Source organism: Chenopodium album, chromosome 23, assembly GCF_948465745.1.
Source record: "Chenopodium album chromosome 23, dcCheAlbu1.1, whole genome shotgun sequence".
In the NCBI taxonomy this organism is placed as follows: Eukaryota; Viridiplantae; Streptophyta; class Magnoliopsida; order Caryophyllales; family Amaranthaceae; genus Chenopodium; species Chenopodium album.
In genome coordinates, this window is record NC_137856.1 from 575,206 (window position 1) to 602,610 (window position 27,405).

General features: G+C 34.7%; 5 protein-coding genes and 1 pseudogene across 7 annotated transcripts; 4 read left to right on the forward strand and 2 right to left on the reverse strand.

Moving 5' to 3' along the window:
- The first annotated feature begins 389 nt into the window (after positions 1-389).
- On the forward strand, positions 390-5,878 carry LOC145606668 (putative nucleoredoxin 1). Of its 2 annotated transcripts, XM_081662480.1 has the most exons (5): positions 390-3,402; positions 3,523-3,572; positions 3,653-3,820; positions 4,171-4,286; positions 4,642-5,878. In XM_081662480.1, exon 1 carries the CDS (start codon positions 956-958, stop codon positions 2,927-2,929), a length of 1,974 nt encoding a protein of 657 aa, XP_081518606.1. In that variant the 5' UTR covers positions 390-955; the 3' UTR covers positions 2,930-3,402; positions 3,523-3,572; positions 3,653-3,820; positions 4,171-4,286; positions 4,642-5,878. The 2 variants fall into 2 exon arrangements, with proteins under 2 accessions (XP_081518606.1, XP_081518605.1); XM_081662479.1 differs by having other exon boundaries at positions 3,653-4,286.
- On the forward strand, positions 4,317-10,280 carry LOC145606670 (14 kDa zinc-binding protein-like). Of its 2 annotated transcripts, none has more exons than XM_081662481.1 (5): positions 4,317-6,264; positions 7,256-7,313; positions 7,911-7,986; positions 9,521-9,638; positions 9,716-10,280. In XM_081662481.1, exons 1-5 carry the CDS (start codon positions 6,222-6,224, stop codon positions 9,790-9,792), a joined length of 372 nt encoding a protein of 123 aa, XP_081518607.1. In that variant the 5' UTR covers positions 4,317-6,221; the 3' UTR covers positions 9,793-10,280. The 2 variants fall into 2 exon arrangements, with proteins under 2 accessions (XP_081518607.1, XP_081518608.1); XM_081662482.1 differs by having other exon boundaries at positions 6,126-6,264; positions 9,719-10,280.
- Positions 4,396-5,866, forward strand: LOC145609500 (pentatricopeptide repeat-containing protein At4g01990, mitochondrial-like; annotated as a pseudogene).
- A 990-nt stretch (positions 10,281-11,270) lies between the features above and the next one.
- On the reverse strand, positions 11,271-14,574 carry LOC145608958 (small ribosomal subunit protein cS22). Its single transcript, XM_081664537.1, has 4 exons — positions 14,106-14,574; positions 12,174-12,275; positions 11,758-12,057; positions 11,271-11,608 (listed from the first exon to the last, which is right to left on the reverse strand). The coding sequence occupies exons 1-4, from the start codon at positions 14,442-14,444 to the stop codon at positions 11,570-11,572; spliced, it is 780 nt and encodes a 259-aa protein (XP_081520663.1). The 5' UTR covers positions 14,445-14,574; the 3' UTR covers positions 11,271-11,569.
- Positions 14,575-16,355: 1,781 nt separating this feature from the next.
- On the forward strand, positions 16,356-19,104 carry LOC145608686 (chaperone protein dnaJ 20, chloroplastic-like). The gene is made up of 2 exons (XM_081664292.1): positions 16,356-16,965; positions 18,724-19,104. Exons 1-2 carry the CDS (start codon positions 16,504-16,506, stop codon positions 18,862-18,864), a joined length of 603 nt encoding a protein of 200 aa, XP_081520418.1. The 5' UTR covers positions 16,356-16,503; the 3' UTR covers positions 18,865-19,104.
- A 2,178-nt stretch (positions 19,105-21,282) lies between these two features.
- LOC145608715 (protein ECERIFERUM 26-like) lies at positions 21,283-27,405 on the reverse strand. Its single transcript, XM_081664322.1, has 2 exons — positions 26,866-27,405; positions 21,283-22,402 (listed from the first exon to the last, which is right to left on the reverse strand). The coding sequence occupies exons 1-2, from the start codon at positions 27,322-27,324 to the stop codon at positions 21,500-21,502; spliced, it is 1,362 nt and encodes a 453-aa protein (XP_081520448.1). The 5' UTR covers positions 27,325-27,405; the 3' UTR covers positions 21,283-21,499.

The window sequence follows — 27,405 nt, forward strand, 5'->3', positions numbered from 1 at the left end:
AAATAGTAACACAAATAATTTTAATTGTTCATTGTTGGATGTTAAGCATTCAATATTTGCTAATGAACCAAACAAATCTTAGATCATAAGATGACTAGGGCCTGTTCTCTTCTGCTTAATTTCAGTTCAGTTTAGTTCAGTTCCTAATTTTCTTCTCTCATAAACATTTCATTTCAGCTCTATTCAATACATTCCAGTTCAGTTCAGCTCCAATCAGTTTAGTTCAGTTTAGTTCAACTCCAATCAATTCAGTTCAATTATTTTCAGTAAATCAGAACATGCCCTAAGATCACTATCTAAATCATTAATCAAACGGTCAAAGCCAATATATGAGTTACTACTACCAACTATTTAACCATCTCACAAAATAACGAAATACAAACAAAAACGAAGACAACCAACTACACTACACACAAGCACCAAAGAACCATCTCACAAAATAAGCTTGAAAAGAAGCAACCCTCCATGAAAAAGACTCAATGTTGGAGTAAAGGCTTGTTTCTGAACCAAAAAAAACTCAGATCTTGCCAAATTTATAACCTTGGTAAAAGACCCAGATCTTTTTTTGTGGGTCTTTCTTAAATTGAGCTCACAATCAATGAAAAGAGGAAGGATTTGGTCCTTAATGGTGGGGCAGGAAGTGATGAGTCGATGATGGTGCTGACTGCTGAAAGAAAGGGTGATGCAAGTTTATTTCCAGTTGAGTTCAATTTGTTTCATCTTAAAAGAAGCTTATTTGCATAAGCCCAAATATTGGGGAATTCTCTCAGCCCAAAACTTTATGAAAACCCTATCACCAATTCACAAGCATAGTTCGGTGGAAGGGAAAGGTTAGATTTTGATAAAAGAAATTCTGAATTACTCCTTATTAGTTAATTATACGTATAGTTGTATACTTTGATTCTGTGCTGTTGATTTCATTGAATTTGAATTTGAATCTGAATTGAATCGGAGAATGTCTAGGTTGTTTAAGATCGGGAAGAAGTTTTGCTTCCCGGATGTTCCTTCGAGTTGGGTTTCTAGGACTGTAGAATCTATAATTCACTTTCAAGATTACCGCCCGAAACACCGAATATTATTTCCTTCTCCACTCCCTACACTATATGAAACCCTGCCAGGATATAAGGGTCCGTGTTGGGTCCGTGGTGATAATGTTCTTAAAGACGGCTACACGTGGTATCATCAGAATGGTTCTAAACTGCGTGATCAATTATTTAGTGCTGATGAGGAAGATGTAATGTTCAATCGTTGCCCTAAATTTAAGAAAGGTGAGGCCTTTGATGTTATGTCGTTCCTGTCCACCACCACTAATGAAGAGAACAATGGTTACTTGCTTCGAAATGATGGCAATAAAGTTGAAGTTGAGAGTCTTAGAGGAAAGGACATCTTGGTTTGTTGCTTTTTTGTGCCTCAAGTTTGGCTATCATATACTTGCAATGAAATTCGAGGGATGATCACTGCATTTTCCAACCTACCCAATTTGGAGGTGGTCGTCGTGGCTAAAATGAGACGACACTGGGCTAATGATGAGGACGCTTTCGACCACTTCTTTTCAGGTTTTCCGTCGTCCTGGCTTGCAATCCCTTTTTCTGACACGCTGCGTCGTGACAAAGTATGCAAGTCCCTTGGCCTTGGTTATTCCCCAATGGGTCTCCTTGTAGACCACCATCAAACGGTTTTTGAGCACACTACTGTGGAATATATTACCCAATCTTTTGCCCCCCTTTGTGCTTTTGAACTTAAGTTTACTTGGTGGGAAATTCACACCAAACTCCATTCAAATTTAGACACTGAATTCGTTTACAAGATAAATAACAGTAATAATTCTGCAAGTACTGTGGGTAGTATTAGTATAGATGATGAGAATAAGGTCTCAGTTTCTGTATTCAAAGATAAGCTTGTGGGTTTGTACTTGTGCTGTGATGGCACCTTGATTCGGACACTCAACTTGGTTTCTCAAGAATGTAAGGCCCGAGGCCAGGAATTCCATATCATTCTTGTCTACTTACCCTACGGAGAGTGTGTGGATCCACTATTGTTCCAGGAGGCTATCAATCATGTCTTACATGAGCTCGACATATTTGCTAATCCTCATTGGTGGATTTCACCTTTCAACGACTTTGTAAGCCGCAGGCTCTTGGAAGTTGGCGATTACGATTGCGATACCGAAGAGGATCAACTGGTCATTCTGGACCCCAAAATGAATATTGCGGATCGCTTGGGAAAATATGTTATTAACCGGTTGGGTATCAATGGATATCCCTTCACCAGGCATTTCCTTGTCCATCGTGAATTGGAAGCAATAAGGGCAGTCACCTTAGAGTCTTTGCTGGTTTATGGGTCACGGGATTATGTTCTTCGCATGAATGTGACTAATGATAATGATATTGGCAATAATATTGATCAAGTGCCTATAGGTGAACTCCGGGGAAAGAATGTCCTTCTTTACATTGACCTAGTGGAAACGCCGTCAGACACTTATTATACATTGCTTGAGTGGTACAATCGGAATAAAACAGCAAGGGTTGCTGATTTTGAAGTGGTTTTCATTCACTTTGTTGGCAAATTTAGTACATCTTTTGGTAGTCCAAAGCCAATGCCAATTCCAATGCCAATGCCATGGTTGGTTTGCCCCTTTGACCCCCAACACACAGTTTTTGTGAAAGAAAGGATACTCAAGGCTGGTACAAATAAGGGTATTCTTGCAGCATTTGGTAAAGATGGCCGTATCATTACGTTATTTGCTGAAGATCTTCTAGACTCGTTTGGGCCCGAGGGTTTTCCATCATACAATGGCTTGCACAATGAGATGGTTCACCATATTGAGATACAATATCACTTAAACATGGATGATTTGTTTGATCATGGTCCTGTGAGAACCTTTCTATTAGGCAGCGAAACTATAAACTCCAGCCTTTTCTCATATTAAATGCATCTTGTTATCTTTCTTTCCAATAAATATTTATAATCTATCAAGTATCTCATTTTTTAAGCTCATTCTATTTACCTTAAATTCTTTCTTCTCTCCTTGAAGAATTCAGTATTCTTGTGGGTAGTGTTGTATTATCTTTTCTTTTCTCTTTTTGTGCTGCAATCCCTTTTTGAAGGTGTTTGAGTTATGTAATTTCTCCTAAATTTGTGGTGAGGAACAGTTGTTTTTGCTTAATTGTTATTTAGTGAAGTTGGGAAAACTGGTTTTATTTCAACAATTTATTAGACAATTATTTGATGAATTGTTGGGAGAATTATTGTGGGTTTGACATTTAGGTGAAATTCTGGTGATCGAACCAACAAAGCAGCGTCGATGAAGTCGAGCTTTAAATGGTGAAGTTGGGGTCTCTGTCTTTGAGATTTTGAGGTTGCCGTGTTTATTGCGAGCCAACTAAAGTACTCATTATTATCGTGAGTAGTGCTCTTAAATTGCTTTTTTTATTTCAATCATATTTTCTTAGTTTAATTACTAATAATTTTTGGGATTTTAATTTGTTCATTTGCTCTCTTTGCCTCCGTAACCTGGTTCAGATCAGTGGCAGCAGTGGTGGTTGGAGGTTTTCAATTATTTGCTCCATTCGGTAAAATCTTAATTTATACTTTTCTGTAATTTGATTTCTGTTTTGTGCTGCTCTCTAACACATCTTTCTTTTCATTCCAGGGATTTGATTTCCAACTAAAGAAATAAGCAAAGAGAGAGAAAAATTGGAGTTAGACAGAGAAAATAATGGAGCCATTCTTCAAATCGCAATCACAACCTGGTTATGGAAGCTCTTGGAATTTCGAATCTTCATGAGATTTTTCCCACCGTTCAATCTAATCTCAAACAGTTACCTTCTCAAACAGTATCCGGAAATTTTACCTTAATCACTTTAGGAAATTTCAGTTAGCAGAGTGCCAACATGCATCATTTCATAATTCACAGGGAAGCAATATGTCTTCTGTTTCAGTGTCATTTGAAGTTTGAACTACCATTGTTGATCTATTTTAAACCTTAATTTGACCAATTCTGCTAATTCCTACAATCTGTTCTCTTCAATCCTGGATAATCCTGCCCAGAATTAATAAATTAATGTGGATAATTTGCGTCTTTATGATGACAACTTGAGGAGTTTTTATTTTATTTGTGTTCCCTTGAGTACTTTTCTTATAATAGTGGTTTCATTATGTTGCTTGAAGGATTCGCTATGGGCTCTCTTGTGAGTTTGCTGTCAGAAGGTGCATATATATATATATATATATATATATATATATATATATGGTGACTTTGCATACAATCATGGAGGACGACTGGGGTAAGATTTTGATTATTATTCATAATTTTGATTGTTATTATTATTTAGAGTAATTACCATTATTCAGAATTGGTATGTAGTGTTTTTCTTCAAAAAAAGAAAAAAAAGAATGGGTATGTAGTGTTGCATACTCCGTATTCCGTTACCAGATGGGTGAAAAAGGACTTATTTTGTGTATTCTAATGTGGCTTACTAGAGTATGGCAATAGTATTCAAAAGCATTATATTTATGTTTTCTATTCGATGGCTTGTATGAATGTATGTGTGCTTGATATGTTACTATGATAGTGATAGCTGGAGAAGAGTTTTATCACTTGTGACGTGGAATTGAATCTTGTGATCTTGCTTCATACAGATCCTTGAATGGATGGAGAAGGACAAATTTGAGCATTCTGAGTATGCGTTGCATTTGAATATACTTTGTGAAGTTAAGGGTATTTGCGAAGCAGAGAAGTACTTTGATAGTCTTCCTCCTGAAGTGAAAAAAGGCTTCATATATGGAGCTCTTTTGAATTGTTACTGTACTGGAAAGATGACTGAAAGCATTGGCTCTTTTTGACGAGATGGATGAGATGAAGTATACCAATGATTTGGCATTGAGCAATCTTATAAATCTCTTTATGAAAGTAGATGAGCCAGAGAAAGTGCCTCCTCTTGTAGAGGAAATGAAGCGGATAAACATCCCTTTAAGTCTTATCTCCTACGAAACATGGATGAATAGCATGTTTAAATGATCTCGAGGGTGTAGAATGAGTAATGGATGAGGCTCAAAGACTGTAAAATATTACAGATGACTAGATGAGTGGATACTATAATGCACCTTTGCCTCAGCATATGTCAAAGCTGGTCAGTATCAGAAAGCTGTTCCATCCTTGAAAAAGGTGGAGGAAATTTTGGGTGATTCAAACTATCCTGATCGTATTGGATTTGGATACCATCATTTGATTAGCCTGTATGCTGGTGTTGGTGATTTAGAGTTTGTCATTCGGGCATGGGATAAGATGAAGTCAAAATTTACAGCTTGTAACTACTTAAGCTACTTTACTATGCATCACATTCTATCAAAGCTAGACAATATTGAGCTTCTGAAAAAGTACTTCCAAGATTGAAACTCCAAGTATAGGAGTTATGATCTCAGGCTCCCAACTATTGTTACAGCTTATAGGTGCTTATTTGAGGCGTGATATGCTCGAGGAGGCTGAACTATTGCTGAAGGATGTTACAGATAGATCTGGAAATAAAGTATGGGACCCATGCCCTTTTCATGGATTATTTCCTGGGGAAACGCCAGATCGATTCTGCTTTGAGGCATTTTGAAAAGGCAATGGCTAACCAATGGAAGCCACTTGCTGGGAGTTTTGATCCTTTTATTGAGTATTTTATTGAACAGAAGGATGTTAACAATGCTGCACAATTTTTCCATTTGATTAAGAAAGATCAATTTCTCCTTTCAACTGCCTACTTGGGGTTGCTTCAGATCTATGCAGCTGCAGGAAAATAGTCCTTGAAATGTGTGAGAGGATGGAACAAATATTGGAACTGAGCATGAGGAATTGCTTGAGAAGGTATGCCCTAATTGACTTTAGCTGTGGAGTGTTCTGGAGCTCTTGTATTTCAGTTCATGATCCAAAATGGCTTTGTGACATTGGCTTGCCCGCTTGAAGAGTCTACAGCTAAGGCTTAATATGAAATACTCAACGTTCATGCTGTGTTGTTGATTATAAGATTGACTTTGCTGTAAGATTCTTGGATGTGGCAGAACTCTAATTTGATTGAGGCCAGTAGCAGAGGTGCTTCATCTCGTGTTGCAAAGAAGAGAAGGTACTAAATAGTGAAGTCCGGATTCTCAATTGAAGTGCCTGGCTGCCTGCTAGAAACTGTTTCAGACCTGTGCTCTGTAACCGATGTCTAGAATCTATCAGTGGATGGAAGAAGATGGTGCAACAATTGGACGTTAAACTAGAAGATGCTTCAAAAGGTATGCCCTAATTGACTTAGAACTTTAGGTGTAAAAGCATCTCTGAACTCCAGTGAATTTGGTGTTTGGTTAAATTTGGTCTGTCTGTGTTACCAAAGTGGAATAAATGTACAAGGCCTTTAAATTATCATTGTTGATCAGTTATGTGCCATAAATCTTCTATTTGCACCAAATTATATGCTCTTTTCTCTGTTTTTGTTAGTTTTATGTTAATTAGGTACAAAATTACTTTGTAATATGCAATTCAGCAAACATATTCTAGAACTGAGATTGGCTCATGGATACACGGTTAAAACCTCGTAAACCTTCTCTAGCTGCTGTTTCTTAGGTAGCAAACTGAACACGATACTGAATCACTACTGCATATAATTACATTCTGCTAAAGCATTTCAAACATAGATCAGCTTCCATTGTTTGTTAAATTCTTCCTGTTAAATGGTTTCCTGCAAGACTAAGTCTCTTTCTCTACTCCCCTCGATTCCCCCACCATGTAAGTTCTTCCCCTTTAAATTTTCAATTCATGTTCTCATTTTTTAATGTAGTTTTATTTGGGTTCTGTTAACGCCGAACGCTAATTTTGTCCCATGTTTTGGTGAATTTATGAATTGATTTGGGGTGACTTGAAAGATTGATCAAGTTTGTTAGGATTAGGGTTTTTCTGTGTGAATAGGGGTATTTGTGTTTTGATTGTTATTGCTTTTGATCATTGTGCAAAACTTCTGCTATGTACAGAACTAGTAATGACAAATTGACAATAAATAAGAATACTTTTAGCTGGTTGTTGCAAGAATTATGTCATTTATTTCAATGATTGCTGATAAATTAACATCTTTTCCAAGTTGGGCTGAATTGCACGAATGTTTGCAAGAAAAGAATGCTATTGTGTTTCCGTAGCCTTAGAAATATGAATATTTACATGAGTTCATATTTGCATTTTTGGATCTTTGTGTTGGTTGAGTTTAAAAGTTATGATATTTGTTTGGTGATGCAGATTTGACAAGATTATCAGCAAGGAAATTTCTGCCAATATCGTGTTTGAGGACGAACAGGTACTGATATTATGAGTTGAGATTCTTGAGAAATGTTTGTAATGAATCGACGAATGTGGCCTTGTCATTTATCTTGTTCATTGTTTATATTTGTGTTTATTAGCATTGTTTGTTGAAATTTTGACATTATTCTTGTTGGTTTTCTTAAATGACCATGCTTTTAAATTATAATTCATGAAGTGCAATTGTGCAAAGCTCATATCAAGCTTAAGATGTCTTTTAGGCCCCTTCATTGGAGTGCCATTTACTGCCATCATCATATTGTTATTTGATTTAATTATGTGGATACATTTTCCTAATTGCTTGTGCCTTTCTCTCATTATTTTCTACTGTGCATTTATGTCCCAATTAAATCTTTATGCTTTGTCAAAGTTGGTTCCTTGAGTACCACATGGGTTAATGGCATATTTCATTGCGATTAATAACATTTATTTTGTTTGAGTTTAGTGAGGATCTCAATTTCATCAGTGTGATATTTTATTCTTCCAGTTTGTATCTTTAGCTTTGGCTGTAAGTATGTTCAAGGTAGTGTGATATTTATAATTGTTTCCTACAATTCACCCTCTTTATTGTTTATAACTTTCAATTTGCTTTTAGGGACATAAACCCACAAGCTCCGGTTCACATTGTTATCATTCCCAAGTTTAAGGACGGCTTAAGTGGATTCTCCAAGGTACATATTACTTCCACATTCCACACTATACTGCTGTTCAATGAATCTACCTTATCTGTGTGCTACATGCTTGCTTTGTTCCAATGGAGCGAAGAGATTTTTAGGTTTTATTATATTATCCATGTGTCTTGTGCTTGTAATGTATCAATGCTTTCTTTTCCAACAGCATCTATAGAGTTCTTGGTTTTACTCTGGCCATGTGATATGATGTTTCCTTGTTTATTGTAATTGAAGGTTGGAACTTGGTAGTATAATTACTGTGTGCATAGTAACATATGTAGTAGTAAAATTTGGCTTCTATGTTGAGTGTCACTTTGAACTTTAGAGTTAGCTGAGTTGACAGGGCTCAACACATTTCAAATGCACATTAGTGACACGTGATTTTTAATTTTTCATTGAGTCCTAGCCTAAACCTCTTTACTTGAGTGATTATTTATTGTAGGAGAAATTTGAGAAAGAGAATGTTATTATTAAGAGATACTGAGATATGCATATATTAGTGTCTCCAAACATTAAAGAGTTTTCTCCTGTAAAAAAAATCCAATTTGGTTCCAATTATAATGTTCTCCTGCTAAGATACATACAATTATTCAAGAATAGAAGGCTTTTGGGGAAATATGGAGTTCCAGAGTGCCACTTATCTTGTGGAACCTATGCAGGATCAGGTGAACTTAAGATGGGGAATTAATTATCCCGCTAATCCATGTTGCTCAATATTTCACAACTGATATATGTACGGGTAGTACAACCAATCAATCAATCAAAGCCTTAATCCCAAAAGTGGGGTCGGCTAACAGGTATGGGTAGTACAACCATATGCTTTTAATACAAATGTAATTGTTTGTATATGAAACATGGTCCAGCAGAGGTTATAATTTGGACATTATTGCATTGATAAGTAGAAGTTTGTAGAACATAATTAGTTCTTGAATCTTGATCCCATCTCAGATTAGCTAATTTGAAGATTAGTACTTGTTGGTCCCATTCCACATTATTTCTCAAGAATACTACAGGATTGTAAGAGAAGCTTGGGGCGTTCATCTTAGATTTAGCTAATAAGAACAAGGATGAGTGAAAACACACAGTTTATATTTGATTTTTTCCTGCAATATGCTAGGATTCAGGTCAGAAAACAGAGCACACACACAATACACAGAAAATGTAGGAAGCTAAATTGATATGATGTATTGATAATCAGTGTAATTATGCAATACAACTCTCCTTCTTTTGAGAGGAAGGATTCTCTCCAACAAACTCACTCTTAATCAATATTCAGCATACTCTATTCTATTACAAAATTGCTATTTATAATCTGTTACTAGCATCTTCTACAGCTAAGAGGAATAACAACTTATTTCCCAAAATTACCACATTACCCTAAACCCCATAACAAACTCATAACAGAATTCCAACTCAGCATCAAGCTGCTGAGAAGTTCTTCTTGGGCTTCCTTCGAGCATATGTGATCAAGGGCCTAGGCTGACCCCTTGCACAATATTTACAGGCTGTCCTGATAATTTATCTCTGTGTATAGGCTGAGGAAAGGCACTGCAAGATTCTTGGCCGCCTTCTTTACACAGCAAAGCTCGTTGCAAAGCAGGAAGGTCTTGACGATGGCTTCAGGATTGTGATTAATGATGGTCCAAAAGGATGTAAGTTGAGCTAATCACATAAACTCTACATTTCAACTTAATTTCAGTGCTCTAACAAGCTGTAATTCTTTGTTCAGCAGATAATTCTTTGTTCAGCAGATCAATCTGTTTATCACATCCACTAGGACGTCAAATGAACTGGCTCCCTGGCTAAGACAGATTTGTAATCTCAGTAGAGGCAGGAGACTTGTTCTGGCTGTCCTTTTTTTTCAAAGTATCATGTCAATGGAATAATGTTGCTTGGGTCATTGATTAGTCATTTCCTTGTGTCGTTCTATGTACTTGTGTAGTATTTTCAAAACAATGATCGTGACATGAACTAGGCTTTGTGACAATTACTCTATATGATCATGAGCATGGACAGGGAGCCGGAGCCTCTTTTCGACCCTCTTGTTATGAATTTTATGATCGAATTGTCAAGTCTTTGGTAGTCTTTGGTAGGCGATGCGAAATTGTGGACATTGCTTAACCTGCCTTTCTTCTCCCCTACACACCTCCACTTGCTTGGATTAACACCAAATCTAGGCCATGAGGTGCTCGTGGGAGTGCATATGATTTGGGTCACTTGGCTACTCCCACAGCCCAATTAGTACCAAATCTAAGCCATGAGGCTCAGTGAGTTGTTTAATAAAAGTTCAGTGATTTTGGGACATATTACAGTAACTCTGTAATGGTTAGGAATTAAAATGAGCCTTTAATTAACAGTGTTTTTAATTTAGTTGTTGGGTTTTTTTTTTTAGCAAAGTACATAATGCATCTTCAGATCTTCTTATAGTATGTATTCGGTCAATATGATTTCACATGGTAGAGTTTAGTTGTAAGTAACAGAGTCTAACGGCTCTAACCAATGGAGTTTAGTTGTTAGTCGTTTACGTACATGCCCCCTTACATTAACTTTGCCACAATGGGCCTTCATATGATCAACTAGTAGATGTGATTATGTGAATGCTTCAAGACATATTATATCCCCCAAGGGTGCACCCCCTACCATCAATTTTCAACAACGGATCTCATAATCTCCAAAATTGTCTGATTTAATGTATTATAGCCTTCAAATTTAGTTTCTATAGAACATTTCTGAACACGCCATGGTTACACATTGAGGTGCTTCCTAGGTTCCCAAAGAGAACTAGTATGCCTACTCGGTGCTTGAAACCATCTCATTAATGCGGTAATGCCTTAACCCACCCCTCACCATCAAGTCTTAAGATACCTTGTCTAAGGCCTTGTGTTGTCTAAACATTGTGTTGCCTTGCCTTAATTGGGTATTCCGTTGTCTTGGCCTTAAAGCAAGCCAAGAGTCTATCCTCAATTGCCAAAATAGGTTTTTTAAAAGCCTAACGTGTCTAAGTGTCTTGTCCTTGTGCCCATGCCCTAAGCTAGGTTGAGGCGTACCTTGTCCTGGGCAGCACTGCCCATGCATAGGCCTTGGCATGCCTTAATTGGGCATGGGCATGACCACATGGACAACGAACATCAGCAATCAGCATACCATGGTTGAATTACAATCAACAATGGTGGCATGTCTGAAGAACAAAGAGCCATTTTATAACAATTCCAGCAATTGGTTGACATGATACGCTAAATTGTATGGCATGATTATGCATGCATAATGGAAGTAGGGAATCCCAATTAAGCAAATATAAACAACAAATATATTATGCTGCGGATGAAGATGATGACAACAATAAAAGTTGTGAGAAAAAATAGTCACATCTGAAAACTAACTATGCCTACTAAGCTATTTGGGGTGACCAACTGGCCACTTAGCCAGTGCACCAACAAAGCCTCAGCTTACAGACTCGAGCAGTCAAGAACAAACTCTTCAAATCTTCTGATTAACTTTGTTATGAAGTTAAATCAAGTAAAAGAGCTTAATGGCACATACAAAACTTAGAACTTCCCATCCTAGCTTAAGCCCCTCTCCTGACCTAAGCTTTGTTCACGCGTATCTTTTGCCCTTCCAAAACCTGCAATGAAAAATTCTGCATCAGGAGACTTGAAAATAAAATGACTACAATGTTGAAAAGAAAATAACAGCTAATGTCCAGATCATCTAATTATGGTGCATTGAGAAAGCTAAATGGCAGATATCAAGTCATATGCTAAATCAGCTTACAGCATTGTTGAGAGCTTCAATTGCAGCTTCTACTTCCTCTTCTGATGAGAAACTAACAAACCCAAAACCACTAGACTTGGAGGTCCCTGGGGTCCGTTGAACCTTTGCACCGAGAACATTCCCTTTCTCTGAGAAGAAATCCTTCAGCAACTCATTAGTTACTGTCTTTGCAAGATTACCGACATAAACTTTATAGGGACTCTCAACAAATTGTGAATCCTCTGCCTGGGTCACTGCCCTGTCCATACCTTGCAAAGGTTTCTCGGTAATATTAACTTTTATTTTACGCCCACCAATTTCCTGAATCAGAAAGGGCAAAAGATGGAGAAATATTGGTCAAAATCCGATGCTATAATCGTACACAGACCCATGGCATTAATAATGGATAAAATTTTAGGGGCAATAAGAGTGCATACTGTGTCATTTAACTTCTCGATCACTGCATTTGCATCTTCAATAGTCTTCATTGTCACAAAAGCAAACCTTCTGCTTCTTCCAGAATATTTATCATACATCACCTGCACGAAACAAGAAGCATTTGCGGTGTTTATCACTTAGACATCACATAATTTCATTTAGAAAAAAAGAAGATGCCTCCAACCCTCACAAAAAAATTGAAGAGGAGTGTAGATTAACCTCTTTAAGGATTCATCTATAGATGATAAAACATAGTAATGTACTACAAGTTTTGTTACGGCTGTCAAGCAGTAAAAACACCAGCATATATAAACCCAATTTCAAGGTTGATTGAAACCTATTTCACAAAAAAGCATAACCGAACCCTGTCCACTATTCACTATCCTTCACAATAGCAAAACCAAAGCATTATTCCCAAAGGGATGGGTCGGCCACATAAAACATCTATCTATTGTGGTCTTCTGCGAAGACCCCCCCCCCCCCCTCCCTCCCTCCCTCCTTTGGCTTTTATCTAGAGCTCTATGCTCTTGCAAACTCATTTTCTCCACCTATTTATCCTCCAAGGAATTGAATTCAAATAAATCAAAGTTGAATCCATCTATTGTTATTTCCTCATCATACAGCTGACGGAGGTCGTATAGAAGTAAGAGGGGTAAGATTCTTGGTGAAAACTAATTGCTTCTTCACTATTTAGCTCAGTATTTACTTTAGTATCTGTAAATAGAACTTCAGTATTTATAGATATAAGAACATTTAATCTTTGTTTAAGTTTCTAGATTAGCATATGGCATTGGTGAATCATGATTTATTCAGCTGCAAGTCGCTGCTTTGCATCTGACTTTAGCCAAGCATTGTAGCCGCCACCACCATGGGGTCTGTTTCTTTTACATGGTTTCCCTTATAAGCATTGATATGTGAATCCTTGTAAGAGAATCAAAAGTCTGAAAAACAAATTCAAAATAGGATCAAAATTAGTGAATATTCTTTTTACCCCTTGTCCTGTCTTAATTGTCTACATATAAAGAAGAGATCAGTAGATCATATTATGGACGAGGCTTCTAAAGGGCCTAAGTATGTCTTAATTGTCTTGATACTAATCGATACAATTGCAATGCATACATCTAGTTTTAGGTTGATAATAGGCTTTTCCCCCATCACAATCAACACCTCACCTCTCCTCTAAATCATACAATTTGAATTTTTTTGGTAGAAATACAATTTCAGGGGATGACTTCCCAAACACTGACAAACATATATAGAAAGAGGAACAAATCACACAGCAACAAAGCCTCACTAATCTCATTATCCTCAATCATCCATTGTAAAGTTTTCACCTTAAATCCAAGCTTGATCAACACCTTAATACAGTTAACTGGCAGCCTGCTCATTCCCACCCCCCCCCCCCCCCCCCCCCCCACCCCACCCCACATATTTACATCATAGTTTTAGTCAAAAACCAAGCCTTTAATAACAACCAATATCTAGTATGATCTCCATATAACAACATTGTCAAATTATACTCCATACCTCGTAACAACGATAATTACAATCCTTAACCACCAAAATAAGAGGCACTGCAATTGCTCCACTTCTTCAAGTGATCGACATTGCTTAATACAAGGCATACATACACTAGTAGGAGTAGTAGCACCAGTGAGGCCGGCGAAATCCATTTTGTTAAATAAACATATGCTCAGTATTCAAGGTATAAATACACCAATTCTTACTCTACAAGAATCATAAACTTTTGACAATTTGACACAGTACAAATAATTATTTCAACTAAACAGACACCCATCAAAGCAAAAGACCAAAATTGCAAATAAATAATTTGTAAATGTTACTCACATCAAACATAAACAACTAAAATGTAAATAAATCCCTGATAAATAAATTCAAGTAAAATAGAAAGCTTTGAAGAAATTAGAAACCTCGGCTATCTCAACGGCACCATGCTCTTCAACAATGTTACGAAGTTCATCATTATTGAGATTTCTGGGAATGTTACCAATGTATAATCTACGAGCTTCTTCCCCATCTGAAGAAGATGATGCAGAAGATGAAGATGAAGTTTCTTCAGCTACAACAGCTCGAACCTTCAACAATGGCGGATTTGTAGCGATTCTGGACTTGAATTTTAGACCAAACCCATGATTAAAAGAGGGAAATTGAACCAAATTTTGTGCTGAAAACTTGGGTTTTGAAGAAGATGAAGATGAAGAGTGTTGAAGTAGGCCATGACATGGGAGGATTGAAGAAATTGTTGCCATTTTTTTCTGGGTTTTTAATGATAATTTCAAATACCCAATGCTCAAATTAGATTGAATTTGGAGGAGAAAGATTATCCAAACTATTATGGTGATTTTGGTACTGTAACATTCACAATTTCAATGGGGTTTTGCAAGAAAGGGTTTTTGGTGTTCGAATTTGGGTGTTATCGCTTTATCCATATGTCAGCTGCCTATCACGTGATCAGGGGATTAAGGACTTCACAAACTTTTAAATAAAACAGATGTTTAGTAAATAAAGTGACAATAAAATACGCAAAAGTTACACTAAAACGCATAAAAGTTACCCTAATATATATGAGTTATTTATAATTCATTGATAAATTTGACAAAAGTGACACTAAATTTGACAAAAGTGTACCCGATGTATAATAAATTATTGAAAACCAGGTGTATACAAAAGTTTTCCTAAGGGTTTAAGGCTTCCTCCCAAGTTCCACCCACAACGGCCCAATGTACAAAATTATTCTACCTCATACACTTTCCATTTTCAGCTTTCCTTGACTCGAATCGTGTCGGATTTATATTGTGTTGTCATGTTGAATTTACTTTTAACTAGCGTGTTCATCTTGAATACTAGCGTGTAAGCGTGACATAAGTCGTGTAGTGATTTATGTTGCGTTGCAGTGTGAAATTAACTTTTGTAAACTTTACTTTATAGCTAGCGTGTAATCCTCGGATAGTGGCGTGTAAGATGTGATACTTAAACATTGGATTGCACATAGATTTACTCTTCTTTTCTACTTTCATTAAGACAAAAGAGAAATGCACTATGAATGAAGTTTGTTACAAACAGTTTCACTTGTAGGATTTAACGTAATGTTGTCGTGTGAAATTAACTTTTGTAGCCTTTATAACTAGCGTGTAGACCTCACATACTGGTGTGTAAGATGTGATACTTACAATGTTGGATTGCACATAGATTACTCTTCTAATCTAATTTCATAAGATAATAGGGGATTGGACTATTAATGAAATCTGTTACGGACAGTTTCACTTTTAGGATTTATTGTAATGTTGTCGTGTGAAATTATCTTTTGTAAACTTTATAATTAGCATGTAAACCTCACATACCAGTGTGTAAGATGTGATACTTAAAATGTTAGCTGGCACATTGATTTTGTGAATTACTCTTTACTTTAAATGTTGGTTTGCACATTGATTTTGTGAATTACTCTTTACCTAAAATGTTGGCCTGCACATTGATTTTGTGAATTACTCTTTACCTAAAATGTTGGGTTGCACATTGATTAAGTGAATTACTCTTTTAAACTACATCTATTAAGGTAAAGGGAATTGATCAATAAATGAAGTTTGTTACAATATCATTTATCATTTATAGAAATTATATATGTTGTATAGCATAAACCAAAAACTAAGGTACTTTGAAATTAATTAGATAACCTTAGTGCCTAATAAGATCCCATGATGATAGTTAGATAATTTGTTAATAATTGTTCTTTTTTTTTTGACGAGATCCTTGAACTTATCTACGTGCTACCCGAATAATTCCTCTAAACAAATGGAAAATGTTAAATTAATGTGGAATAAATTATCCGGCCACTAGTTCTTAAAAGATATTCTCTAATTGCTTAAGTAGTCAAGTATCCATAATTAAAATTTGTACTTAAGATTTAAGAATATATTGATTCAACAACTTCAGAATTCATCTTTTTGCAAGAGTTCAATAAGTTCAATTAGAAGAGTGAATTAAAGAAAATAATTTGCAATCTCAAACACTCTACAATTCACTTCCTTTTTACATAAACTCATAATTTAGTAAATCATAATTCTTACTAATACTTTACCAACACGCTAACGCACAACCTTATCTTACCTTAAAGTTATCGAAAACGGAAAACAAATATTATAAATTACAAAGCCACTAATCACTATGGTCATTTTCCAAATTGCACGCAAAATCTTGGGCCTTTTTCAACCTTCCCAGCACCTCAATTTATACTTCTTCTCCTCTTTCTCAAACCTCCAAATTTGCCCAACATTTTGATACAAAAAATCCAAAACCAAAAACCAGAGAAAAATGCAAATAAACTACGATAATTTGATCTCAAAAAACTCAACTTTTCCATTTCCATCAAACCCCACTTCATCAATCCCATCTTCTTCCTCTTACCTCCCTTCAAATCGCATTTCCTTCCAAACAACACCGCCATTTTCAACCCTCAAAGCTCGAGCTACCCTCAACAATGGCGGAATCACAAAACCCATCTCAGAAATGACCTTCTACGAGCTTCTTGACATCCCAACAACCGTCGATTTGTCTGAAATTAAGCAGGCTTACAAGCAACTCGCGCGGAAATATCACCCTGATGTATCACCCCCAGATTTAGTGCAGGAGTATACTGACCGATTTATTCGTGTTCAAGAAGCGTATGAAACTTTGTCTGATGCTCGAATGAGAGCTATGTATGATCGAGATATGGCGCGCGGACTTCATCTTGCGTTTTCTGCTCGGAAGAAGATGAATCAGTTTGATGATGAGGTATATTTTTTATATTTAGAAATTATGCCATTAAATTTGATCTGGGTGTTGTTGAATTTTGATTTTGGTAATTGGGTTTGTGAAAATTTGAGTTGGGTATCTTTGTTTCTGATCTGGGTGTTTGAATTTTGGGGAAAGTTTGATCCTTAATTTATCAATTTTGTGTTTGAAAACTAGGGTTCATTTAGTTTTGTTCTTGTTATTGAGCTAATTTTATGACTAGTTTGGTTAATTGATGCTTAAAATTTATACTCTGGTACTTATTATTGAGAGCAATTTGGTATGAATTACTAATGTTTCCTGTTTTATCTTATATTCTTAATTTCTTATTGCTAATATTGGTGTTCATTGATAAATTTATTTTTTGAAACAACTTCATTGATAGATATAATTATAGGTTGATTGTACTTATACGTAACGTGTCATGTGGATTGATAAGGTTATTATAGATTTAGCAATTAAAAAGAGCTAACTTTGTCCATGTTGCCTAACCTTAACTCAATTCGGATGTGTAGAAATTGCTATCAATTACTTGACACTAATGCGGTCGTGTTGTGGTAAATTTGGTTGAAATCACCTCTAAATTTGTTTAATTTAAATCAATTTAAGCTAACTGCTTGGATTTTCTCTGCTGACTTTGTAGTGGAGATGATCAATTCAAGTCTGTTATTTGCTCTTGCATTTTATGTTATTCTTGTTCTAAAGCTTAACAGTATATCTCGGTTTTGATTAAGACTCCCAGTTTTTGTTCATCATATTCAATTTACCTTGAGAGATTAATGTTGTTTTCCTTCCCCTTGTCATCCATAAACTTCCCTAGAAGATGATATAACTTCACTGTTATCTTGCAGCATATTAGGCACATGTTCATGTAAGGTACTCTTTTCCTTAGGTGTATTGCAGGATGAATAAGTGAGGACATAAAGTGTAGTATCATCACAAGTCTGAAGTCCCCCCCGCCCCCTTCTTAATGCTGCTTTGGGTTGACAAATTTAGACACTTATCGACTAGGGAATGCCATAATTGATTTTGTTAGGTGACGGATTTTTGTTAGAATCCTTGCTGACTACAGAGTATATATTAAATACGAAGTATTATTTAAGATGCCGTCCCATTTGATGGACTGAAAAAAGGTAAAACGAAAAATGTTACTCCTTCATAGGTTTGTTAAACCTAATAATTCCTCATTTATAAACTAACAAGCCACTTGCTACCTTTAAATTTTTTACTTTGTTGAAATATGTATTGAAAAAAAAAAATAAATAAATAAAAAATCATTTTTAGATAAATTTTAAATGGTACTCTATAATTTCATATGACTGTTGGTAAATTTTACTGTAATATAGCTTATAACCTGTCGATTATAGTAATGAAAAGTAAACAATGTTTTGACCACAAAAGTTCAATTAGACCTATAATGTTCAATTGAGTATATTATCAGTTGGCCAAGGTTGAATATTATTCATCTTAATCTCGAAACAACCAATCAGATGTAGTTATCCCTTAACAGAAGCTAGCTGATCCATTTGTTGTTAATGCGTTGTAGTTTAATTATGTGCTATCCTCTTGAAGGGAAGGATAAACATGATCACCTACTCATGTAATGTTTCCTCTATCCAGATCTTTGAATAAAACCCCACCACCAGCCTAATTGTTGCTTGTCCTGTTTGTACATTCTATTGCTTTGATGAAGCTAAAATGTTTTATTGGATCAAATTTTCTCTTAATATCTGACTTTTGTTTGTCGTCACTCATCAGGAAATGAAGGACACAAGTGATTGGAGAGGTCGTTGGCAGAGCCAACTATCAGAATTGAAGAAGAGAAGCATGTACAAAGATGCTAAGAAAAACTCATGGGGTGCTAGAATGCGCCGTCAAAGGAGTGAATCACCTTCCTAATCACGAGTTTATTGATAAGCCTCGCCATGTATATATCTGTTCTTTTGTTCAGGAGTTTTTCTTAACCACTTTTGTGGCTTTACTAGGAATAGGAAGAATTAGCCCTTTGCTGATTGCTTTGATTGTGCTTATAAGTTCAAGCAATGATGCGGGCTTGTCTCCTTAATTATATCTTCCATAGGTGTTAACTGTGTAATCAAGAAACATATTGCATATATACATCTATGCTTCTTGCTCGAATTTGCTCTCGAATTTTGATGTTATTATACTTTCTTACACTATTTTTAGTTTCTTTATTGACATATACAATGCAAGTACTAAAGAACAGAGGAAAAATAATGCATTGAAGCTTATGGCTCCGAAAACTTCATTGTTCAGCCAGTTGAATTGAATCTTGTGCAAGACACAAGCGAACAACTGATTTAAGTACGATGATTAACTATAAAATTGCTAATGGCTTGAGAGTTGAAAGCTTTAAGATGAGTGACAGCTCTAGCGATGCGCCAAAGGAACACTGGAGAAGATTATTGAGGTCCATTTCATTTGAATTGAAAGGGAAGGAAAATAGAGTGGTGAACTTGCGAGGTTCATATATTTATCTTCATTTTTATTTTTTTGAGAGCATTTATAAAAAATACATCATATGTTGTTTTCAGCTTCTTGGGTGGATGGATGTAATTTTGGTCCCAACTTAAGGATAATGTTTTGATTTTTTTATGTGGAGGTGGATGGGAGGTGTTAATTGTTTGCCATAAAATGGAAAAATGGCATTCTATGATGAAAAATCAATATAAAATACATGAAAAAGTGACGATTTTAGCAAATTTTGAGTGAGACATTCTCACACTTAATTATTAAAAGAGAATATGTCTAAGTTATCATAAGGCGAGTAAGTATAGCATACTTATGTACCGTAATTTTAATTTTACATAATTATTTACAACAGTCTCATTCAAGATTTTGCTTTTTTTAACGATCGAATCTCATGATGATGACTGTTATCAAATGGGAATTAGTAGATTTGTGAGCTCTTTGGTAAATTTGATAACTTACCAAAAACAAAATAAATGAAAATAATAGAGTTGTCCCCTTTAGAGGACCAGAGGTTTATGGAGTCTTATCCTTTACACTGAACACTATAAAGTATAAACAAATCAGGCAGTTGAAGTTCTCTGAATGTAACTCTGACCCATGCCCTACCAAATTTTATCAGCAATTTTACTTTCCAGAAAACATATGCAATTAATCACTGTGATCTTGGTAGCATGAATGCCTAAGTTGAAATTTACATATTCTATCATATTTTGTTGAAATTTTTCTAAAAAAGATTGGTATATATATAGTAACATGTCGTGTCATGGCCGCCTGGGCCATACCGATCAATGTCATCTTTATATTCATAATAACAATGATAATACTCTACTTCTAAGTCGCTTGTGAATTATATAAATAAGGTGACTTTTTTCGTCAAATACCAAATATTACCTTTTTTTTTGGGATATATTGTGTGATACGAATATAGTTCTCCATATACGTGTTACTTAATATACTAGTGTAGACATCATAGTGTGAGCTTGAAAGCTAAAAAAAAGCCATATTTGAATCCAAATGTTTTGGGGCTATTGGTCCTATTACTCGAATCTTATGCACCACATCTGGAATAAGATGCAAACATTCAAGTGTTGAACAAACTGACTAAAGTTATTTGCACCGCAACATTTCTATTTCTTACACTTACAAGTGTTTGGACATAATATATAATGTCTATCTTAAGACCATGACGTTTTAATTCCTTTGCGCCATAACTAGTTCTATGAGATTTATACATTTTATATGTTGTATTGATCAAATTTAATTAGCCACTATAAATTTTTTTTTTTTTTTTTTTGGAAGCAAGTACAATAATACAATAGATGCATATCCATAGATGTTATTGTATGCTAGATTAATGACAAGTGGATGATCACCAAGCTAAGCCAAAAAAAGGGAGAAGTATTGGCGCATAGGCCCTATATATTGCAATTCACTTGCAAATAGGATGACTTTTTTTTGTAAATAATGGCAATCTGAGAAAAATTGGTGGTAGAAAATATGATAACAAAAAGTTCTACTACATGCATAATAGTACATGAAGAGTACTATTCAGACAACTTATATTTTAATGATACATTATACATGCATAATAGTACACAAAAATGTACCGATGTACCATTAAAAGAGAGAAAATGAACCATCGAATTTCAGATTGCCCTCCTATATGGCTATATGCATGCAAAATATATAGACCCTATGCGCCTAGATGCACTAAAAAAAAAAACAAGCTTTTACTTCCATTTCATACATATTAAATTTGATATATTATGTTCTTCATACATTATAGCAGAAAAAAAAGTAAAGATACAAAGTTTATTTGCACTCTTATTACAGAGAGGTTGTATGATCTAATATATCAATTCCATATGGTGTACTACATAGATGATGAAAACATAGCTAACCGTGTTGTAGTTAAGTTGACCAGCAAATTATAAATTGTTTATAATAACACGACAAATTACTTAATTTCAACTTACGCCAACCAATTCTTCAAATAAAATTACCTAAAACATATAACTATATTGCATAAAACTCCCCTTGTTTAAGCACTAAGACCCCATTCCTTCAACTCCTTCTTGAGCTCCACCATATAAATCTTTGGCAAAATTATTGTCACAGTTCTTCCTCCACTCAAAGTTTTGGCATTACTTTTATCATTAATATCTTTCGGACTTGGAAATACCAAAATAGTCCCTTCTCCTCCAACAGCGTCTACAAAACAATTCACAAATCTTGGGCTTAACCCTTTCAACTCGAACCCATAGAAGTCCACTTCTTCCAAGTTCACGAATGTCAAATTCGACCCGTATATTATACAATCACATCCTCCCGGGTCTTGGCCCACAACCTCTTCAATTAGATCCCTTTCGCTCTCGGCCTTGTCTTGGATCAAGGCCGCGAGCACTTTGGGATGGGCCTTCCCTACTGAAAACTCCGCCGTGACCGAGCCCACAAATTGGTTGTTCCTAAGGGCCATGGCATCCTCTATTGGGCTTGCGGCGTCTTTCTTGATAATGGTCACTGTGTTGGGCTCAGGCCCATCTTTGATTCTTGCTATGGCCCGCCAAATTACGGCACTTATCATCTCAAAAGATTGAATTGGGCTTATAGTTTGATCATTCTCATAAAATTTAGCTTGCAATTGGGTCAATTGAGTGGGCTTCAAATGAAGGGAGATTGTGCCCATTTCACAGGGGAAGGGCATGATCCAATGGTCTCCAAGTGGGCCCACTATCTTTAGAGTTGATGGGTCTGAGGTTATGGGCCTTTTGGGCTTGAGATTTCGTGGAGCAGGTGCTTTGGTTAGGTTGGGAGGAAAATTGGGCTTTAGCCCATTCAAGAATAGTGCTAAAGTGTTCATGTATTTTGCTGCTGAAAATGCATCTCCTAGCACATGGGCCCAGCTGAGGCCCAAAGATAATCCTCCACATTTAAAAGAGGTAATCTGTACAATGATAAAAGCATAAACAATTATACTTTTTTTTTTAATTTTTTTTTATTTTGAAGACTAAACAATTATACTTATAAACCATAAATTACATGTTAATATAAAAAATAAATAAATGGAAGTGAGAGTTTTATTATAGCAAAGCTCAATTAACCTAAAGTTGCTTATTCAATTAGCAAGTTATCCATATATTCTAATGCGTTGAGTGTTCAATTACAGGTTTGTCACTTGATAAACATTTTCAAGCTGATCAAGGTGATAAACTTGTATTTCCTCAACATTTATCATACGGAGTATTAAAAGTGATGTACAAGTATTTGTTTAGAATTGTCCAAGCAAAGTACTTCCTCAACGATTCATTTTTTCAGGCACGGAGAGAACAGACATTGCAGCTAATATGAAAGTCGATGTATTATGAATTTAAGATTACTATCGAATATAAAATGAGGTTAGACTTAGGGCCTGTTCTCTTACGTTGAAATTCAGTTCATTTCAGCTCAGCTAAGTTCAGTTCACTTCAGTTCAGTTCAGTTCAGCTCAGCTCAGTTCAGTTCAGCTCCTAATTTCCTTCTCTTATAAAATATTCAGTTCAGTTCAGCTGATTTTAGTTCAGTTCAGTTCAGTTCAGCTGAGTTCAGTTCAGTTCAGTTTAGTTCAGCTGAGTTCAGTTAGTGAGAACAGACCCTTAGTCAATTAGATGAGTAATATGGATGGAGGAATAGATGGGGTGGGGGAGTTTCTAGATATTGTGTGACTTGCGTACGATATCTCCTAGCTACTAACTGTTGAGCAATTATGTCTCATTAATTGGTAAGCTGCCAACAAGACAACAACCTTACTAGTTACTATAGTACAATTGAGGCTGATGCAAATCGATCAAAAGAGGTGGAACCCATTTTAATTTCGGAATATTGTTAATATCTTTAATTACAAATGAGAAAAAGTATGAAAGGTTCAGAATTTTTTCATTAGATGATTTTAATAAGAATATCACGAGTTTGTTTTTCTTGATTATAATTTTAATTATTAGAGTTATTAATTAAACTATGCGAATAATGTAAACTGTCAGAAACATTACAATAAAAAGAAACAAAGGTTCATAATTTTTTCATTAGATGATTTTAATAAGAATATTGTGAGTTTGTTTTTCTTTGATTATAATTTTAATTAAAAGAGTTATTAAGTAAACTATGCAAATAATGTAAACTGTCAAAAACAATTAAAACATTACAATAAAAAGAAACAAATTTAGTTAAATTCCTTCGTTCATCAAACAAATCATTAGTTAAATGTTTATTATCATAAGCATAATATTTTTTTTTTAGGCAGTCTAAAAATAATAAGTTAAATTTATCAAAATAGATGCATTATGATAAATATTGTCGTACATAATTTGGTGGGAGGACAGTGAATTAACGTCCAATTTGTTGTGGTTGTCATGCCATAAAGTTGTCCGTATTTAATGTAAAATCATCCATTTCCAAATTTGGAACTTGAAAAAAAACTATTTCTTGATAAAACACGGACTATATGCTACTAAAGTAACAAATTAAGGTCCACTAATGGGCACTATCTCTAACACTTTGTTTCACTTTGATTGGACAATATATTGTGGTTCATATATATGGTTACTTCAATTTAATATCTATGGTGTTTGGTGCATAAGTTGATATTTGAAATCATCGGGATCAAGATCGAGAAAATACAAGTTTACTATCTTGATAAACAATTCATGTTTATCAAGATGACAAACTTGTAAATTAAACAACTAAAAATGCGCATGCCCATGGTATGAATAGTGCAAATTTTTGGTAAACCTCTAATGGTGTTAGCATTTCTACCATGAAGTACAATGCATATTTTTGGCCCCCTTATTTACAAATTTTCTATTTGATAAACAACCTATGTTTATCAAATAGTTCAATTAGGGCACCCTCGATTAAGATCAATATGATATGATTTGGATTTTGATTTTGATTTTATGCGGTAATGAATATTCATTCTTTAGTTGATACATAAAGGTTTATTTGGTATTGAATATTCGAATTTTTCTTTTGAGATTCTAACCCCTACTCTATAGGTTTGAAATATGAGTTTAGAGATCAAAATCTATCAAACAAAAGTCACACACACGATATGAGTATTAGTCTTATCATACCCAAGGTTGTCAATTCGAATGAGTAGATCGGGTTCGATCGAGTCAAATCAATTTTTAAAGTTGAGCATGCTAAATTATTGTAATATTTAAAAATCTGATGTAGTCTTTTTTGTTTTTATTGTAAGATTTTTAAGAAATCAAGATAACACCTTTCAATAGGCCAGTATACGTACAAAATGTCGGTAATCCCACCATCTATATAATATACTCCGTAGTTTTTAAGCTTTTAATTAAGCAATATTGATTTGTCTTAATCTTTCAAAATCATAGTAATGAAGATTTAATTTATTGCTTTTTCCCCATCTAATTTAATACTCCAACTATATGACCAGGCCAGTTTATTAATTTATCATGACTTGGGACATCCTTAGAAGAAAAGTACCTTTCAATCTTTCATTCATCCTATAAGTAATTGAGTTGAATGGGTCCACTACTAATTTAGCCCATGACTATTATTTTTAGACAAACAAGATACATAGTACAACACCTAGCTAGAATATACTTCTGATTTCATGTACTCTTGATTTTAAAAAAAAAAAAATACATAAATAAAATTAAAAAAATAAATAAATAAATAAATAAAAAAGTGGATAAAATAAAATAGTTAAAAGTAAAATATAACACGGTAAAATGTATTTTAGCCGGAAAGAAAATAAAAGTGAATACGTTAGATTAAAAACACCTCAAAATGGAAATAAAGTGATCGTATACGTACATTAATATAAATAGATCATGAAGTACTCTTAATTTCAAAAACTGAGGAGTCAAATTAGTAATTATGTCGTCCCCCAAATTAATTTTTGGCAGTTCCTCTTTGCCCTGGACCATCATGCACCTTATTGATCTATTGCATTTAATGTATGCAATAGATGCTAATTAATTACTTCGTAGATTTTCATAATAGCATGGTATGAATTATGATATAGATTGATAAAGATACTTTTTTCCTAAGCAAATCAAAAAATTTAAAAAATACCAGCCTCTAAATTCATGAAGTAAAAGTATGATATGTAGTTTAAATAATAAAAAATGGCCTATATGATTATAACTTGTAAGTGACATGTGGCTAAATTGAAAAGGATATGTATAAATAAAGATGTTTTTCTCCAAAGCATATGATTTTTTTTATTCAAGTCATCAAAATTGCTTGAAACAAAATTACTAAGGATTTTTTTTAACATAATATGGTTTTTGGGTGTATCCAATTCGTGTATGATCATTTTCATGTGTAGAGTCACGTAACAATGGCCTATATAAGCGAAATTTAACCCTAAATCTTGAGTACCACTATAAACTTTGAGTCAATCAATTTTGATGATTGACATATACTGTTATATTGGTAAAATATGGCAAAATGCTTGGATTTAAACAACTGGTGGGAACCAACAAGAGTTGGCTCAAGTGGTAAGCAACTTGATGTCGCTTGAGGGAGGTCTCGGGTTCGAGCCTCACCGTATGCAGAAACTCTTGTTGGGAGACTCACCCACCATAAGGCAGGTGTGCTACACGAGTCGGATCCGAATGTAGTTGGAGCTAAGCTCCGGTGAACCGGGTGGGCTTCCTAAAAAAAAAAAACAATTGGTGGGATAAATTTGGCAATTTTTTTTTTTTTTTTCCTTTTTTTCTTTTGGCAATAGGAAAACAAAGGCAGTCTAATTTATTACCCCTATATTATGTATGTATGAATTTATTGGTCATACTCATATGAATAATATATGCTTGTTTATGCTTTTAGATTCAAATTCAAACTAAGTAATTATTGAGTAATCACTAAATATAGAAATATATTTATATTATGACGATAGATTTACACAAAGAAACAAACTGTATATGCATCCATGCAGTCTTATTTTGGTGATTGTAATTTAATTATAACAAAGAAACAAACAATCAAAGTGTTTGGTTTTTAGGTGGTGGTTATGCAAGTTAATGGAATGTGTATCTTTAAATTAAAACAAAATATGAATTAAATAAAGAGTATTATTAAATTAATACCCAGATTTGTGGACCTTGCAAACACATCTTAAAGGGGAGAAAGTAACATCTATGATTATTATAAGCAATAATTTTTAAAAATAACCCTTTATGTATATTTGAGGTCTAAATTCTAGTATGACGACTAAGATAAACCATATAAAAAAATTCAATCACGAACCAAATCAATTTCAACATAGATGAGTAGATGATGGCAACAATATCTATTCAATATATGACCTGATCGACTTAAAATAGTATATGCGACTATTAATTCGGAACAACAATATATATATATATGTTAAAAGGAAGATTGAACGAAGCAAACCTGTAGAAAAACAAGAGGAGAGAAGGTGAGCTCAGGACCAAGAACATTATCAGCAACAAGAAGCCTTTGAGAAGAAGTATCCTCCATTTGAATCCATTCATCTAGGGTTTTCGAGCTTTTCGCTTCAACAAATCTAACCCCACAATCGTTACACTTGATAAAAGGTCTACCATCTTCTTCAGATCTCCTAAATCTTCCACAAGATTCATAATAGTAACAAAGCCATGCAAAAATTGCCTCCTTCAATTTAATAGGAATTAATCCCTCAATTGCTTGGCTATCAAGAAAGTACACTACCCTTAAATAATGTACTTTCATTGCTAAATCCATGTCATTAGGCTCATAAACTAAATTTCCTGTTACCGTCGCGGATCCTACCGAAGATAATCTTATCCCATAAACAAGATTATCTTCATTCTTATTATCATTAGAGTTTTTCATAGTACTACAAACCACCATGGTATTGTAATATACTAATATGTATGTTTGAATATTATTCAACTTTTTTTTTTTTTGGTATGTTATGTTGATAATTGTGAC